Raw genomic sequence first — 17,485 nt, forward strand, 5'->3', positions numbered from 1 at the left:
ACATTCTTATTCGTACACACAGATTTTCAAAGAAAATGCTTTAATATCTGAAAGGAAATACACTCTTTTGAAATTGTTTCTTTACAATTCAATAACTCATATCATTAGGAACATAAAATCTTACCCAAATTCTGTATAATCAATGACAATAATAAATTAAATGAAACTGAAAGAGAAACATGCCATTTTTTGTACAACTTTTCTATTCGTACACTTAATAATATAAAAGAAAAAAGTATATTCAGAGCAAATTGGCTGACAGTTCTAATATTTTGATGCGTATCCTTTGGCTTTAATTACTGCTTGACACATGTTCTTCATAGATTAACCAGTTTCCGACATGTTTCAGAGCTTATTTTATTCCACTCGGCTTGCACAACAGTTTTCAACTTTTGTTTGGACTTGACGCCTGCTTTATGGATTCGCCTCTTCAAATTTGCCTATAAATGCTCAATGGGATTTAAGTCTGGACTTTGAGCTGGTGTTTGTAGTAGTTTGGGCACATTCCATATTAACCAATTCATGTTTACTCGAAGTGCTTACTGTCATTTTCTTGTTGGAATCTGTAGATAGGCGGCATGTCCATTTTTTGGGCACTCTGCTTTACATTGTTCTTCAATATGTCCAAATAGACATATGCATCCATGGTACCATCAATAAACTGGACGACATACAGCCCCAAGTTATTAATGACACACCACCGTGTTTAACTGTTGGAACTGTGTTAATGTGATCATTGTCTTTATTTGATTTTCTCGAGACCCTATTTATCCCATCTGACCCGTATATATTAATCTTGTACTCGTCTGACCATATGACACTATCCCAAAATTTCTGGTCCTTGTGGTTATGCTCTTTCTCGAATGAAAGTCTATTCCTGCGATTCACCTTATTTACATACGGTCTCTTTCGTGGTATTCTGCCATGATATCCATGCTTCCACAACGCATGTCGGACAGTTTGATCGGACATCATCTTGCCAGCAACATTTTCTACTAACGGTCGTAACTGAGGAACACTTAGTCAGGGGTTTTCTAGCACTCTTTTTAAAATTAAGCGTTCATCACGTTTATTCAACCGTCTCTCTTTTGGTTTTCTCGTCACATTCTGTGTTGACCCTTCCTCTCTAAATTTGTTTACTATGTATTGAACTGTGGAGTGTGATTTATTGACTGTTTGTCCAATTTTTCTTAACGAATAACCTCTAAGGGCCAAATTTATAACAACATCCTTGAGATCGGAACTAAGTTCCTTCACCTTGCCCATTTCGAACACGCTGATAGATAGAAGATAGGCCTACAACAATATCTACGCCAGCTTGTCGCTTGACGGGGAGCGCGCCTGCATGTTGAAACTTGTTACGAAGTTGCAAACTGCACGAAATCGGCCGAATAGCGGTGGCGCTGTATGCGAGGAAGATGGAAACTCTTGCCTGTACGAATAACAATGTTGCATGAAACAGCGTGTTTTTCTCTTTTCACACAGATTATATGCTCTGTTTATACACTTTGAACATACATTTTTATTGACATTTGTTGGTGAAACCTTCATTAACATTAATTTCCAGGTACATATGAAAATGATTATATTTACTAGTAGATATGGCATTTTTTCCTCGCAAATTCTATGTGTACGAATAACAATGTTACATACTGTATCAAAACTATGGTTACGGTTAGGCCGGCTCCTGTGGCGGAGTGGTTAGAACATCGCGTACGACGTTAGGGGTCCCGGGTACGAATCCTGGTCTGGGCATGGATGTTTCTGAGTATCCATTCATCAATTTCATAATATCATCCCTCATTCCCATCTTCGCAAATTAGCCAGAAGTGGCACAAACAGCGAAGTAAAATAAAGCAAGTCAAATCAAAATTAAGGTTACTTGGAGGAATTGGTTCTCTTGTCTTCTCAAAGATGTCAGCACCAAGCAAAGCATTCTATTCTGCCATCTAGTGGCTTTTTGATCAACTGCCTCTGCCACAACTATGTGTTGTAGGCACATTTTCTACTTCTGATTCTGAGGTAAGATTGATGGATTTGGTTTATTTCACTTTTATGCCACTTTTGGCCAATCGCGACGATGAGGATGGGCGATGATTAGATGAAACTGATGAAGGGGTACTCACAAAGAACATACATAGCTAGGTGGGACTCCAACCTGGGAACTTTGGTGACGAAACAATTACGTTAGATAAATTGGATGAAAAAAAATGTTTTTTGTTTGTCGAGGTGAATAGCTAGAAAAAAGCAGTAACTTCACCAAAACACTGTTTCGGTAGCAAAAAAGTAATGTCACTGGTAATATAATTCTGAAGTTTTTATTATTTCCTGTTCTTTATTCTACGCGATTTCATGTAAGGAACTCTTACGGTTCGGTAAATATAACTTTTTTCTTTTTTCGACTTGTGAGGAAATCTATCGCGTTCATGCAATGTTTGTGTTTATTAATAATTCAGTTATAATATCGATTTAAACTCCTTCATCAATGTTAATCTCAAAAATGAAACAAGCCTACAAGTACAGAAACAGATTTTAGAACCAGCAATAAGAAATCATTTTACAATTATAATCAGCTTGTTACATTGGTTGTACCTAAATATCCATTACGTTTTCTCTCTATCTACAATACAAATGCTACATTGGGTTCGATGCTTTATTTCATCTCTAAACAATTAAGGCCTGAATGAAGGTTATATTCCTGTAATTACCTTCACAAAAAGTACATCTCTCGTTGAATGTGCGTACATGCAAGTATTAACCCTTAAAAACTATAAGAAAGCCAGTGTTGTTGCAAGCAGCCTGATACCTACAGTTGCTTTCCCACTTCCACGAAATCCCCTGCCCTCGCACTAATTCATTGGCCGAGCCCTCTCGAGTCACTACTTGTGCAGGCGCTTGTTTTTGTTCGCTCGCTCCAGAAATTCGTGGGACAGAGTATAGGAAGGCTGAAAATTCACTAAGTGATATTTTATAACAGTTGCCACTGAATAATAGCATTTTGCACAAGTCTGTACCAAGAGGTTCAGTAAAGAATAAGATTCCGGGAAGGGAGAAGTATTTCATTTTGTATTTTTGTCTATGCTGGGTGTGGGTGGGTAAATTTTCACCCATCCTAGTAATACATATTTTTTCGGTACAATATTTTCCAATATTAGTTCATGAAAATAACCATATAAGAAAGAACTGTCCGATTGTGAATTGTGTAAGATTTAGATGACGATAATGTGGATGTTGATTCTGAAGATAAGCACAGGGAAGGAGGTCATGCAAACAATGTACGTGGAATTAATTATGGCACTTAGCACTTTTTTCTGTAAGATTAAACTTTTTCTGAAAGCTTCTAATTATTAAGTTTCAAGAGTATAAATGTAATTACATAAAACGAAAACGAACAAAAAAGGTTAAATTTTTAAAAAGCAATACATTGATGTTATAAACAATATATATTGTTAATACAATGTCATTCTCTTTACCCTGAGAAAAAAAATTATGTTTTAAATCTATTTCTCACATGACTACAAATTTTGTACATAAGATTTAAGTTCACGTACAGTACAAAAATGAAAAACAAAATTAAATGGGTAAAAATGCACCCATTCTAGTAATTGTAGGAAAGGATAACATCCTAGTGTTTAAGGGTTAATGACTGTGAATGTATGTAGTAAAGGGGATTACACTTTATTTTTCAGTTTGTTGCCTTCAACAACGATTTGAAAGTTTTAGTTTTTTGGTGTTTTAAGTCCACTTTATGCACAGTAAGGTTAATTGTAACTGGACCTACAGTTTAAAGTGGGATCAGAACCACTATGTGCCTCCACCGGGTATCGAACCCGGGACCCCTTGATTGCAAGGCGACGACGCTACCTCTTAATGCTGAAACTTGTATACCAATAGAAAGTAAACCTGTCTTTGCCCACCCAATCGATGCTACTGTCCTTAGCCAATGCATTTTAAATATACCACAAAAGAACACCTAATAAACATCAATGTAATTACATGATCTTTCACATAAATTAAACAAATAATTTTCATTAAATCAATGAATGTAAATGTATGTAATTATTTATTTTTAGTCTTGCACATATAAAATTATGGTTTACGGTTATAACCACACACACTATTACAGAATATTATAAAAAACGCTGCATACGATTCAGTCTTTTAAAACAAGACACGGGGTTGCTACTTAAATAATATTAAGATGAATAACTTTCACATCACACGGTTTAAGTGTGTATACATTTTTATGTACGAAGGTGTGAAATTTTAAAACTCTCAAAAAATGTTTTACTGAAGATGGAAATAATATATTAAACCTTCTTTCTGTAAGCTTGCCTATAGAAGGCCGAAAACAAATACAAAAATAGAAGGACATTTGAGAAGTAAAATACTGCCAATCCTTTCGGGAAATTGCAGTCGCTTGTGGCGAGGACTGATATATATGCCAACATCAAGATGAACTGGATCTGAAAATAAGGAAGCACAAAATATTAGGTTAATTACATCATAACAATACATACTTAACATTAAATTATTTCATGTTTAAGTCTCAAAATACTTTAAATGAAATACTCCAAATATGAAATGATACTTCAAGGTAGTGAAGAAGTTAGGAACTTCAGCCTCAGATATCCTCGATAAAGTGTAACTATCAATAGAGAAAATATGTTCAGCTTGAGATATTTTCAAAATAGTTTTAATTCGTCACTTGGTAATATCATACGTATTAGGTTTTCAATAATAATACATTAAACGTTTTTCTATGTAACTATAAAGAAATCATGATTATGTTCAACAATTTGCAAGATGATGCTAGGCTCATATTTTTCACACTTTTCGGAATTGTTATTGTGGGAACAAAAGGAAAATAATTCAAACAATTTATCTATTTCTAGGACTGATACAGTCTAAATAATTAGTAAATAAAGGAATGAATACACTTCAGACTGAATTCATAGTTTGTATACTCACCAACTGCATCCAAGTCATGTATTTCTTCCACCAGAGGAATTTTTGGTATTCGGGTCCCATGGCAGACATCAGGTAATAAAAATACATAACCACATGAACAATGGAATTCATAACGCCTAGCGGTATGATCTGTTCACCTGCGAAAAAAAATCAACATTAAAACAAGCCTAGAAAGGCGAGCAAAAACAGCCTAAATTTCGATATTGCATTCGTGATAAAGATGAACCAATCAATCTGTGAATGTTTGTGTACTTCTTTTCTAAGTTTCTACCAGCACACAGAGATTGAAATTACATAAGCACATCACTTCAATCTACGTTACAGGCACAAATATGAAGCGACAGCAGCATCTAATCTTAAATTTCAAACACACACGATTACCAGATTACCAGAATTGGCACGCAGCTTCTTACCTGGCAAATATTTCAAATACGTCCATGATACTAACATTGTCATCGTATGGTGATACACATGAAGGAATGTCACTTGGCTCTGTTTTTTCCTTAGTACAAAAAATACCTGTAACGAAAACATATTTTCAGTATTGATGAGCTTAGAGTACGCGAGCATACATGTATATTTTCCTAATGTTCTATAACTAAGATGATGCCAAGTTCTTTCATGTGTATTTTGATGTTAAATAAGTAAAAATTGATGCGTAAGATTAAATAGTTAGCCTTAATTTGTGTGGAAATAATATAAATACTGCTGATAAATGTTTTGTTTTTTACAGTTTTTGGCTATGTCAAAAAAATAGGCAGTTTATGGTACATACAATCCAAATTAACTGAAAAGTTGGTATATTTTAATGAAGCCTGGCTGACATTAACGTGGTGAGAATACGCTAATGAAAATACGAAAGAGTGGTTGAGTCACTAAATTAAATTGATTACACAATTCTTTAGCAAGTAAATAGAAAGTAAAGGAAAATCTGAAGTTTATTAAATGAGAAAACAATATCAATTCAAAGGTGAAACTGAGACAAAAGCACAAAGACTTCACAGTTACAGAAGATTCTACGCTATGAACTATGTATCCACTTAGTGCTTCATCTTGAGACCCCTTGCTCCCTCTGCCAATCCACATGAAGTGAAAGTGTTGCCGCTCACCTCTCTTGCTCGAAAACAACTTCTGAATTTTGTTTATTCATCAACGTACGTCAGTGCATGCCAAACATCATATTTAGACAATTACTAACAGAAAATTGCAATGAGACGTACTACATAATACAAGGAATGCACTGAAAAACATTCGCAGACGCTTATTCAAGTTGTAGTTCCTCAGTGGTACTGCTCAAAGAACCTGCATTCTCTTAAACCTGAACATAATCTACCTCCCAGAAAAAAAGAAAGTTGCTCATCATGAAAATGAAAGTAATCTATGTCCTTGTTAAGTTTGCAAGTCCAACCAATGACAATACTGTTTTCATTAAACGTAAAGGATTACATCAATAAAAATAGTTATGATGTTCTGATGGCCGTGATTCGTTAGTAATACGCACAATTCAATTATACACAATACTTCTTTGCGGTGGTGAATTTAAAAGAGTTGATATCCGGACTGCAACCAATCAGAAATCTCATACACACAAACACACACACACACACACACACACAAACTTTAACACTTGAGGGCAAGTTCATGTGCGCCAAAAAATGGTAAAATACACACTGAGACGCCACAAATACTGGGTTCCAATCCTGTATAAGGCAGGCCAATACTGGTACAAACTAAAATTCTGCTTAAAAACATTGATATGATGACTGTGACTTGTGAAGTTTAGCTTGTGCTACGGTATGCGAGATTCGCAGTTGTACACTTATGAGCTTGTAACTGTCTGCGTGCGTTTACTGCTGCATATGCTGTCCTTCTTCAACCTGGTAACAATTAATGTGAGTTGGACACATTACTAGGAGGTATCCGCAAAGTGACAGAGGTTCTCTAAATTTGTTGGACGACCACAGAAAATTTCGAGAAACATCGAAGTGGATTGCTCATAGCCTGGAATATTCTTTAGTCTTTGCTACTAAACACTAAATTCTACTTACAGTATCCAGAAGTTCGACAACCTTGGCAAAGAAGTACCACCATACTCCTCCTTCGATCTGAGAAAGAGTAATGAATAAAGAGGAATAAATGAATTAGTTATAATTTTTGGGTGCGTCGGCAGGTATGTGAACCCTTCAAAGTGTAAGAGGAAAAATTCTCTTATCTAAAACCCTCACCTTAAAGTTAAGAAAGGTGTGTAAAAATCGTGTCCTCCCGTTTCTCCTTATCCCATTTCGCCTTATTGCGTGCTCACCTCCCCCAAAAGAATTTAAAATGATTTATGTGACACGAACTTTCTAAGGCGAAACGTTCGCCTTATCCTGTTTCGCCTTACACACGAAAAGTTTCCCACCAGGGAATATTATAGACATGAAAGGTCATTATTATTAATGTAATAAAACACCATGCTACATTGATATATATACTTTTTTATTATGTAAACGGATTTATATTAACTCTATTAGTAATTTTGGTACTATTTATCCCGACATTTGTAAGAACAAATTTTAGGTTAGGTTAGGTTAGGTTTGTGTGTAAAGCGAAATGTTATGTCCCGTTTCGCCTTAGAAAGTTAGTGTCACATAAATCACGCGAAATTGTATTGGGGGGGGGTGAAAACGCAATAAGGAGAAATGGGATAAGGTGAAACGGGCCGTAATCGTAAAAATCCCCTCGAGAAAGTTCAAGTTTTTTTAAGAGAGCTACACAGGACAAACAACACATTAAAAAGGTAAGGAAACACTAAACACAGCCTCACAAACGATGAGCTAAAACATATTAGAAACACTGGATAACTAGAGTATTATTCTTATTTATCGTATTTGGTAATTCATTCTTTCTCTTCCTGACAAACTGCTGTAAGTGCAATAGTAACTGGTACAATGAAAGTTAAATAATGAACGTAAAATTACACTATCAAGAACTACTTTAGAAACATAGAGGCTCAAACGAACATATGACATATTTTAAAAAAAATATTACATGATCAAATCCATCCTTTAAAAATATTTCTGAATTTACTGAATATAATGAAGAAATTTAAATGTAGTGCACTTACCTTTTCGCGAAGAACATGATATGATTTATCCAGAGGTTTGCAACCATGGCTTAAAACTGACGTAATGGCACCTTCATTGAGAGCCTTAAGGAAATAAAGCAGAGTGAAAAAAATATCAGAATGTGTATATATTTTAATATTGGTGACAATAACATACATTTGCATGAAAATGACAAATTCTTTGTTTAATATCAGCAACTCCAACATCGTGAGTTATACATACAACGTACAGAGATAAAAATAAATGCGTTCATAACAAGTTTTAATATACGCGCGAATGACCAATAAAAGATATTTCTCGTAAAACTAAGAAAATGATCGAATCAATACTCACATAAAGTGTAATCCAAAGACTGAAGAGGACTTGATACAAGTTGTAGAAAAGGAGCACCCTTTTTAGTTGGAATGCCTGTCTCTTTGCCATCATCTGAGGGCCTAATTTGAGAACAAAATATAAATAAAGCCCAGCTATAGTTAGCACAGGCCAAGGACTGCTCATCAATAGCCACGAGTCGATACGTCTGCCTGAAAATCGAGAACTATTATAACAATACAAGTCCTAATTATATTAATTAAACTAATGTGGATGAAATTTATATTATGAGTACTCAGTTTCGTGGAATGTAGTTCAGCGTTATAATCACAGGTTAATTATAAAATTTCGATCGCTACACTGCAAAAAAATTGATGTCAAAGTGGCTTCAGAAGATCCACACTACACGTTGATCAACGTTTAACTTCAGTGGTGTTCAAATGGTGTTATTTTAACACCACTGAGGTTACACGTTGACCAAAATATGGTGTGAACCTCCTGGAACCGCTCTGAGTGTCACTTCAACACCAGTGGTTTTCCTGTCTACCCTAAATTCAGTTCAATAAAGGATTTATCAAACCTGCGGTTTACAAAACGAAAGTGAATATTTTCAAGACATTGCCAATTCAACTCAGACTATATGCTGCTGGTTTCTTTTTTCCTTCTTTTCGAGCTACTGCAGAACATTGCCAGCAATGCTTCGAAACTGAGAAAACACTTTGAATGAACAATAAAAGCCAATGTACGACCATGAACACAAAATCAAAACTTCATATTTTCCACCAAAATGAACCGAAACTTCATAAACACCCTGTGTATCATAGTTCTATACCATGGTTCTATATTTTGTAACAGCGTGGCCACATACTAGAACCTCATGGTTATTAAACTCTACAGTTAAGAGTTTTAAAACTAATATTAATTACATCTAATTCAAAAGCGTAACTTCCTACTTACCACCATTTTCACTTGTCATCAGCTCACTGTAAGTGTCCATGTTCGAATTTCTAGAACGTCTGCGTAGAAAATAAACCTATAAAATATTGTTTGATACAGAAAATTATATGTTCCTTACTGACATATTTAGTTATTGTACCTGCACAGGAATGCTTTGAATCAAATAATCTCTTCATAAACAAAATTGTTCTTGATGATTGAGAATTGTGAAATGACAGTATGTAACAACGAGCATATGCATATTTGTAATACTTGTCTGAACGTTAGTAGCAATGTTTCTCTATTATCTTCCAATTTTAATTCGTTAATTCGTTTATCTTTCACGTAATGTAACACCATGTTTCACCTCTCGTCAACATTTTGATGATGGGTGGAGATTTGACTATAGCAGATTTATGAATTAACAATGAAACAAGCGTAAATTGAATCGACATGGAAATATGAACCAAAGATCTATAGGCTTAATACGTGTGAGTATATAATTAATTGTATCTTCTACTACAAGGGAGAGTCAAATGAAAACCTTCATTTGTTCTTGTTTCTTATCTAGTAGATTACTGTATGTAGTGTTGCACAAGTTTGCTGTATTTTAGCACAGACCTATTGCTCCCTTAATTTAAAGTTTGAGTTGGTGCCTGCATACCTGAAGAAGAATAAGTCTTTGAGGTCCACGTGCAGTCACTTGTGAACCACTGTTAAGGCCTTTCCACCCATCTGCCTGCGAACTGAGGCCATTGTCAAACATTCTGGTGTGGTAAGCATGCACAGAGATATTGAATTTTCATTTGCCGAGAAATTTCTGTAAGTTTTAGGCTGATAGAGGGAAAGAAATCACTCTTCTTTACTGGTGTAAGTGTGAAGGAGGTGCCATCTTTAAAATAACAAAAATGGCGTTTCGAAGCTACTTGATTAGTGTTGCAGCCTTGAGATCGTCTCGTAAATAACAGTTGATACGTCACGCAAATTTGAGCTGTATACAGTCTGCGATATAATTTTTATTGGACTTTAAAGGTTTTCATTTGATTCATGTAATATTATTAATTTTTACTCTTCAAATTTAAAGAGGATAAAAAACACGAAGATCGATGTATTTCCCTGGATCCGAACCCTAAAGTTGGTGTCGTAGCAACGACTATTACTAGCCACTAAGGTCGACTATCTCGGTACCAGTTGGTTCTCTCGGCCACAGAGCCGGTGAGATTCAACGGGTTTGAAAGATAGGTTTCAGTGTGAATACTATACTCTTTTTACGTTGTTGTTAGAATAAAGTACAAACTAGCTTTAGAGTCTAGATTCTATATCAAGCCAGTACACTTCTTAGAATAAACATACCTCACACAGTCCTCTCTATGGTCTTCACAAGTACGACACAGGCGGAGGTCAAGAATACACTATGAGGAGAGACATGCCTGTTTCCAACTTTTTGTCCTTTCGTATCTTTCAACTTTGTTCCTCCCGTGTCACCTCCAGAACAGTTAATGGTAGACAATCAGCTCAAAGACACGAACGGGTGAAATTAATTCTCGTGTCATCATTAAGTCAATGTCACTAGCATACGCATCGGAAAACTGTTGTCTTTCTTGTCTTCAATACATAGTAAGTTGACCGGATTTCCTGTATGGAAATTTCCCGTGGCCCAGTTCCCGTCTTCCCCGTGGCAAAGTGGTCCCTCTCTCAATCTTCTCGTGCAGGCCGTTCATTGTACTAGGGAGATGATTGAGACTGACGCACACAAGGCTAATCAGAACTGAATCTCTAGGTTGGAATCGAACCGTAGGTTTAATGAACAAGATCCACTTATTGGATTTTATTTTGGAAAATACATTATGAAGAGAAGGGCTTAAAGTGAGCCGGAATGCGCCGCCAAATCAGTTTGGTGCCCGACCCTTTTTCTGCTTCGACATTAACATCCATTTTATTTATGGAATAGAGTTGAGTTGAGTTGAGTTATTGTTTCAAGTCGCACAGATAGGCTAATCTGGACTGAACCTACAGATTAAAGTGGGATCCGAAGCAGTGTGCAATGTGCGCCTCCACCGGGTATCGTACCCGGAACCCCTTGATTACAAGGCCTTACCACTACACCAACGGCGAGGCCCACACTAAACAATAGTCCATCCTTTGTTACATTAATTCCACCGTTACACATGCAGCTTTGTTCGTGCATTTAAAAAGAAAAAAAGCGGAAAACGTAAAAAATGGAGACTTCTCTAAAAGTCTCTAAAGACTTTCTTAATTGTACCATGGGATGTGCATGTTTAATTAATCCAATCATTTCTACGTGAATTTTTTTTTTATCTCAATTCCTGGTAATTTTAAATGTAAAGGTAAAATATTTCCGCTTATTTACAAGTTACGGTTATTCAGTATTTCCAAAAATATATTTTGGTAAGTGCTATTAATTTAAGACGAAAATGAGAAACAAATTTCCTGAAATGACAGACGTGATAGATCTTACGCAGAAATTTTCAGCGAAAAATGCAGGCTCGACCAGGACTCGAATCCGGGTATCTGGCATACCGTGCCATTGCTCTAACCACTGAGCTACCGAGCCGGCCTGGCCTCGCCTTATCAAGGACGAAGATGACTAAAACCTTCACACAAAACTTACTGGATTAAGCTCTATTGCCTCCTAGTCTTCATAATGTTATTAAACAGCCCTCTAACGACCAGGGCCTGCCAGAGCGACATTTCATTGGTTGACGCAAGGTCAGCGCATCCGACTCCCATCGCCGCTGTTTTCTGGCTTTCGATACCAGAGCCCGCTATTTCTTTTTTTCAAGTAGCTCACCAATTGTCCTCACGACGCCGCTCACACCGGGAATCGAGCCCGGGACCGCTCGCATAAAAGGCGAGAGCGCTAACCTGGAACCATGATGTTATACAGAAAAGAATATTCACACAATATATTTGTGTTAATCGGCTACTTATGCTTGACATATCGCTAAATACAATAGCCTAGATCCTACCTTCGTCTGCCTCCATTGTAGCAGAGCTTGAAATACCGATTCTGTTGACAAGCATTCGTTTTCATTGCACACTAAAAATAACTTTTAACTGTGGAAACACAAAAAAACCATCATATTTCTTTCAACCGCGATCGTATAGATTAAAAACATATAAAACTTTGATCACGTACCAAGCCATTTTACAGAGAAAGTCACTGAACGGTGATTCCCCTGGTCCAAGGTTACTGCGCGACTGTCGACGTAACATGGACGAGCAGGAGAAAGAAACAACTTAAATATCGTAACGTACTTCCTTCTGTGTTGAAATCAAAGCTTACAGGTTTACCTTAAAAAGCACTGCGATTTCACTTACCACCATACAGAAGAACAGCCTCTCAAAACATCCGAGATTTATTATTACTGGAGTTGAGGATAACTAGTAACTCCTAACCCTCTGTCATTGGTTACTGGAGAGAGAGGTTCAGAATTAAGAATCAGCTCCGTAACGAAGGGTAGGGCAGGGTAGGGGATGAGGGGCTGAAGCTTTCTTTAAGAAAAAGAAAAATAAATAAAGTCAGAATATGCAATGGAGAAATTTAGACTTGGCAGAGGTAAGGGGAGAAGGAAAGCATACAAGATGTTTCTCGACCCTTCTTCCCATTGAAGATTTTCAAATGATGAAGTGACTCTAGATACTTCCTTCGGGAGGTCACCACCTGAAAATAGACGTCATCAATCAAATCGGTACATGACGTTTCTCACTTCGACCATGTCAGGAAAAGATCTCTATTATAAATCCCCCTCGATTATGAGGTTGATTCCAAGTTTCAGACCTACTGTATTACATATTTAATTATTATTATTTTTCCTTCTTCTTTTAAATTTATGTTTATTTTATTTTTCCAAAAGTAGACTACGAATCTTTAAATAAAACTTATATTATTTTTAGTATTTTCTTTGTTTCATCATTTAAAAATTTGTAGGATGTAATTATCACAAACCATGGCATGAGAAGGACGCGCATAAAATGGCGGTGCTTTGTAGTGTGGGAGGAGTGGGGGGCACAAGTCAAATCTATACTTAAGCTCAACTTAACACTATTTTATGATAATATGTTTCCATCCCTGTTTGGAAACGAAAGTTGCAGGAAGTCTATTTGCCCTAGTACGAAGCACCGTACTGGCCTCATGTTGTATATTATAGGTATTCGTGCCCCTGAAATTAGACTTCCCGCATGAAATACGTAAGATGTTATGGGACGAGATGAGACCATCGCATGCAAAGATGAAGTACTGGAAAGGGATGGGAATTTGTGTAATTATCGCAAGGTCTAGAATTCCAGTTTTCTTGTGTTAAATGTCATTTAATGAAATTATAAGTACTGAAATCCGTAAATAAAAAAATATACAAGACGCTTCGCCAATGTATAATTGTCCAAAACGTAGGTTCAGCAAGTATATATAAATATATATATATATATATATATATATATATATATATATGTGTGTGTGTGTGTGTGTGTGTGTGTGTGTGTGTGTGTGTGTGTGTGTGTGTGTGTGTGTGAATCTAAGAACCTTGATTTTATGGTGTGAAATGATAACCACAACAACACCACACACGCTGCCTTGTGTGTTGCCATACAGGTAACTAAATTCTTCTCGAAACCAGAAGAGAGGATATTTCACCCGTCTGCCCCTTTCATGAGTATGTCATTACCTATAGGAACTCATCGCATATTTTCATTCATTGTTGTGACAATTATGCCGGAGAAAGCACAAAGGAGGGGAAGAACAATGGATAGTCAGTCTTCCGGTAGCTACATTTGGGCAGGAAACGCGTGCGTAGGCAAGTTGAACAACCTATGCAACACACGCACTTAAGACTTGCGTCGAATTACGAGTAAGGAATACCTACATGTATCATTGCGTTTGTACCATAATCTGACTTCAGTGTTTATCATCAACGTCGAGATTAACCTAAAAGAGATTCAAAAGCGGAGTAAATTAGCCAAAGTTGAAATTGGTACCATGTGCAACTGAGTCTGCTAGATAGCGTAGTGGTTTTTATCGACTTGAAACTAAGTTAGACCTAGTTCGACTGCCGCTGGTGCCATAATGCGACAATTTTGCATGAGTTAGTTTTCAAGTCCGCTTTATGCACAGAAAGGCAAATATGGACTGGGCCTACGAACAACTATGTGCCTCCACCGGGTACAACGCGACAACGTTATAAGAAAGTTGGCTAATGGTGAATGCTGAGTGATGGTTGCATTACCTTCTCCCCGTAGCAGCAAATTCGTCATTCAAAATGTTCTGTACTTTGGCACCGAAGTCTCATATATTCCCATGGTTTCTTACCAACAACAATACCTGTGGTCTTGTTCACATTTATTTTCATCCCGAATCCTCACACTGGGCATTTAATTATTCGCTGCTAACAAAGCCAGGATCCAGTCTGGAAACAGACAATATTATACACACATCAAGTCCAAAAGCCTCTCCAGGAATACAAAATTAAGACTGTGAAGGACACTCATCAGACCTGTTATAGCTTATGGTGCAGAATCCTGGAAACTTACATCCAAAGCAGAAATCAAGGTTTTGAAAGAAATAATCTTACGAAGGATTTTTGGTCCACTTAAGAAAGAAGATGGATCCTATAGAATTAGGAAAAACATGGAGCTAGAAGATTTGATCCAACATGAAGACGTGGTGAGATATATCAAATCACAACCTTTAAGATGGGCAGGACATCTGGTAAGAATGGAGGTGGGCAAGTTCTCACTCTTTGGTTTAAACCAGAAACTATGAGAAACAAGGCCGAAAGGGAGACCATGGGGAAGATGGATCGATTCAGCTGAGGATGATTTGAAAAGGATGAATGTATGTAATTGGAATAATGTAGCGCAGGACAGAACGAGGTGGAGGAAGATTGTTTGGGATGTCAGAGCCCACCAAGGGCTGTAGTGCAAGAGAAGAAGAAGCTAACAAAGCCATATTGTCCGAAAATCTTATATATTTTGTTGCTTCTTCCTCCTATTCTTACAACTCCTTGTTCTGGAAGCAGTTCATTAATAATTCTTCCAAGTACATGTTGATAAATATAGGCGATAGGCAGCATCCTTGTCGTACTCCTCCCTCAATTTCACTTCCCTCTGTCATTTCTTCTTCTACCTCCACATTAACTCTTAGTTTCATGTACAGATTGTTCATGAGTGTCCACCCTTTCCCATCTACACCAATCTTATTTAGCATCTCTGTAAGTTTCATCTAATTCACTCTTATGAAATGCTTTCTCTAGATCCACAAACACAGTAAATAGTACTTCTTAAAGTATCTTTTCAACGCCAGGGGTCCGGGTTCGAATCCTAGCCTGGGCATGGATGTTTGTGAGTGTCTATTCATCAATTTCGTCATAGCATCCCTCATCCCCATCTTCACAAATTAGCCAAAAGTTGCACAAAAAGCGAAGTAAAATAAAGGAAATCAAACCAAATCTAAGTATCTTTCGCCATGTAACTTTTTTAAATACAATTTCTGTTTGTTTACAAAAATTAAAGAGGTGCGTTTGGCCTCGAACACTTGAAATTTATAATATTGAATATTAATTAAGCAGGAATTAAATGGAAAATAGGTCATACTCAGAAGTACGCAATCTAGGCTTAGAGACGTGCATCATCCATAATTCATTATTTCACGAACAATAGACGTCGACGTGGAGAAAGGTAAGAAGCATTTACCTAAGCTACTTCTGCCATCTATGACGAACTTTAAGAACTACGTCGAGCAACACGCAACAGTCAAGGTTACATTTTTCTTTCCATTGCAGCTAGATTAAGATTCTTCTACACTTCTTGGGTTAATTGCGCCGGTGAGGGTGAAAAACGAACAATTGAAATAGATGAAGAAACAGGATTACACATCAGTTCCGTACACTATATTCGAAATTAGAACCCCCCATAGTGCCATTCATAGGCGTCGCAAGAAATATTTGTGGAGGGGGGTAGGTTCAAGTCATTGATAAAATTTCAATACAGAAATAATAATCGCGATTATGATTCCTGTTATAAAATGATAGAAATAAACTAACTTTATTCGAATGTATTGCTAATATTACTATTATTACATATATACTTTATTTGATCCACCAGATGAATATCTAGCACAAATATTTTTCATTTTTTTTGTTACATTTCATACAGGCAGTGTCCTATTTTGTTACTAAGTTTTACTAAGTTTAAATATTAGAAATCACTAAGTTGCTGACTAAGGCAGATTTATTAAGAAATAAAAACACTTAACAAGTAACGTTTCAACCCTGTATCAGGGTCTTCCTCAGACGAAGAACTAAACTAATAATAATCCGTTGCGCAACAGCCCATGAAGGGCCTAGGCATACCTACCGACTGCCGGTCTCCCTCCCACGCTTTCCTTCGTCACCTCTAAGCGTAGAGATCTTCAACCAGTATTGGAATAGTCGGGGGGTCAGCCCGACGTATCCCCAGCTAAAATGACGAAATACAGACACAGAAAGATATATACACATAGCAGGATGACTAACCACACAAAAACAAATCATCTTTACAGTCCTTATCTTGGACGATTTCTCTCAAGGAAAAAAAATACATATCACCTCTTGAGAGGACCGGAAGAGAAGTACGAAAAAGAGAGATGGTTTGGTATAAGAAGAATGGGAGAGGCAACAGAGAAGATGTGCAAAGTGCTTAGGAAAGTGGGTATAAGAACTTACAGGAAGGGAGGACGCAAGCGAGCAAGAAGAAGGAAGAAAGGAGAGAGAGAGGAAGGGGTTATCTAGGAGGTGAAGTGCAGAGGATGCGAAAGTGTATATATAGGGGAAACGAAGAAGAGGTTGAAAGACAGGTTAAAGCAACATATGGTTGATGTGAGTTTGAAGAGAGACAGGAATGCCATATTCAAACACACTAGAGAAACGGGCCATGAAGTAGAATGGGATTCGGCTAGGCGAATAGGAGAAGAGAAGAGAGAACTAGTGAGAAAATGGAAGGAGGCCAAAGAAATAGAGAAGAAAGGAGAAGACATCATGAATTGGAATGGCGGACTAAGATAAACAAGGAATGGAAGAATGTGTTAGACAAAGTTAAAAGGATAAAAAGAAGGAAGGAAGGAAAAAGTAGAAGAATGAACAAGGAAGAAAGAGAAGAGAAGAAGT

The 17,485-nt window shown here is 36.9% G+C and overlaps 1 protein-coding gene across 3 annotated transcripts; it reads right to left on the minus strand.

The window, feature by feature from the left end:
- Positions 1 to 4,073: 4,073 nt before the first annotated feature.
- On the minus strand, positions 4,074 to 10,811 carry LOC145996647 (very long chain fatty acid elongase AAEL008004-like). Of its 3 annotated transcripts, none has more exons than XM_083133204.1 (8): positions 10,680 to 10,811; positions 9,348 to 9,423; positions 8,412 to 8,602; positions 8,078 to 8,161; positions 7,020 to 7,076; positions 5,385 to 5,490; positions 4,972 to 5,108; positions 4,074 to 4,466 (listed from the first exon to the last, which is right to left on the minus strand). In XM_083133204.1, exons 2-8 carry the CDS (start codon positions 9,385 to 9,387, stop codon positions 4,311 to 4,313), a joined length of 771 nt encoding a protein of 256 aa, XP_082989330.1. In that variant the 5' UTR covers positions 9,388 to 9,423; positions 10,680 to 10,811; the 3' UTR covers positions 4,074 to 4,310. The 3 variants fall into 3 exon arrangements, with proteins under 3 accessions (XP_082989330.1, XP_082989332.1, XP_082989333.1); XM_083133206.1 differs by having other exon boundaries at positions 8,412 to 8,598; positions 9,344 to 9,423; XM_083133207.1 differs by lacking the exon at positions 10,680 to 10,811 and having other exon boundaries at positions 8,412 to 8,616; positions 9,348 to 9,405.
- Positions 10,812 to 17,485: the final 6,674 nt, after the last annotated feature.

Source organism: Lepisma saccharinum, chromosome 1, assembly GCF_977018435.1.
Source record: "Lepisma saccharinum chromosome 1, izLepSacc3.1, whole genome shotgun sequence".
NCBI classification, from domain to species: domain Eukaryota; kingdom Metazoa; phylum Arthropoda; class Insecta; order Zygentoma; family Lepismatidae; genus Lepisma; species Lepisma saccharinum.

What these genes read in the sequence shown, in the direction of transcription:
- LOC145996647 (XM_083133204.1), bottom strand. Translation starts at nt 9,387, where the DNA reads ATGGACACTTACAGTGAGCTGATGACAAGTGAAAATGGTG. An exon ending in TTGTCGAACTTCTGGATACT is followed by an intron (nt 5,491 to 7,019) that starts GTAAGTAGAATT and finishes TTTTCGTTACAG; the next exon opens with GTATTTTTTGTACTAAGGAA. An exon ending in ACATGACTTGGATGCAGTTG is followed by an intron (nt 4,467 to 4,971) that starts GTGAGTATACAA and finishes CCTTATTTTCAG; the next exon opens with ATCCAGTTCATCTTGATGTT.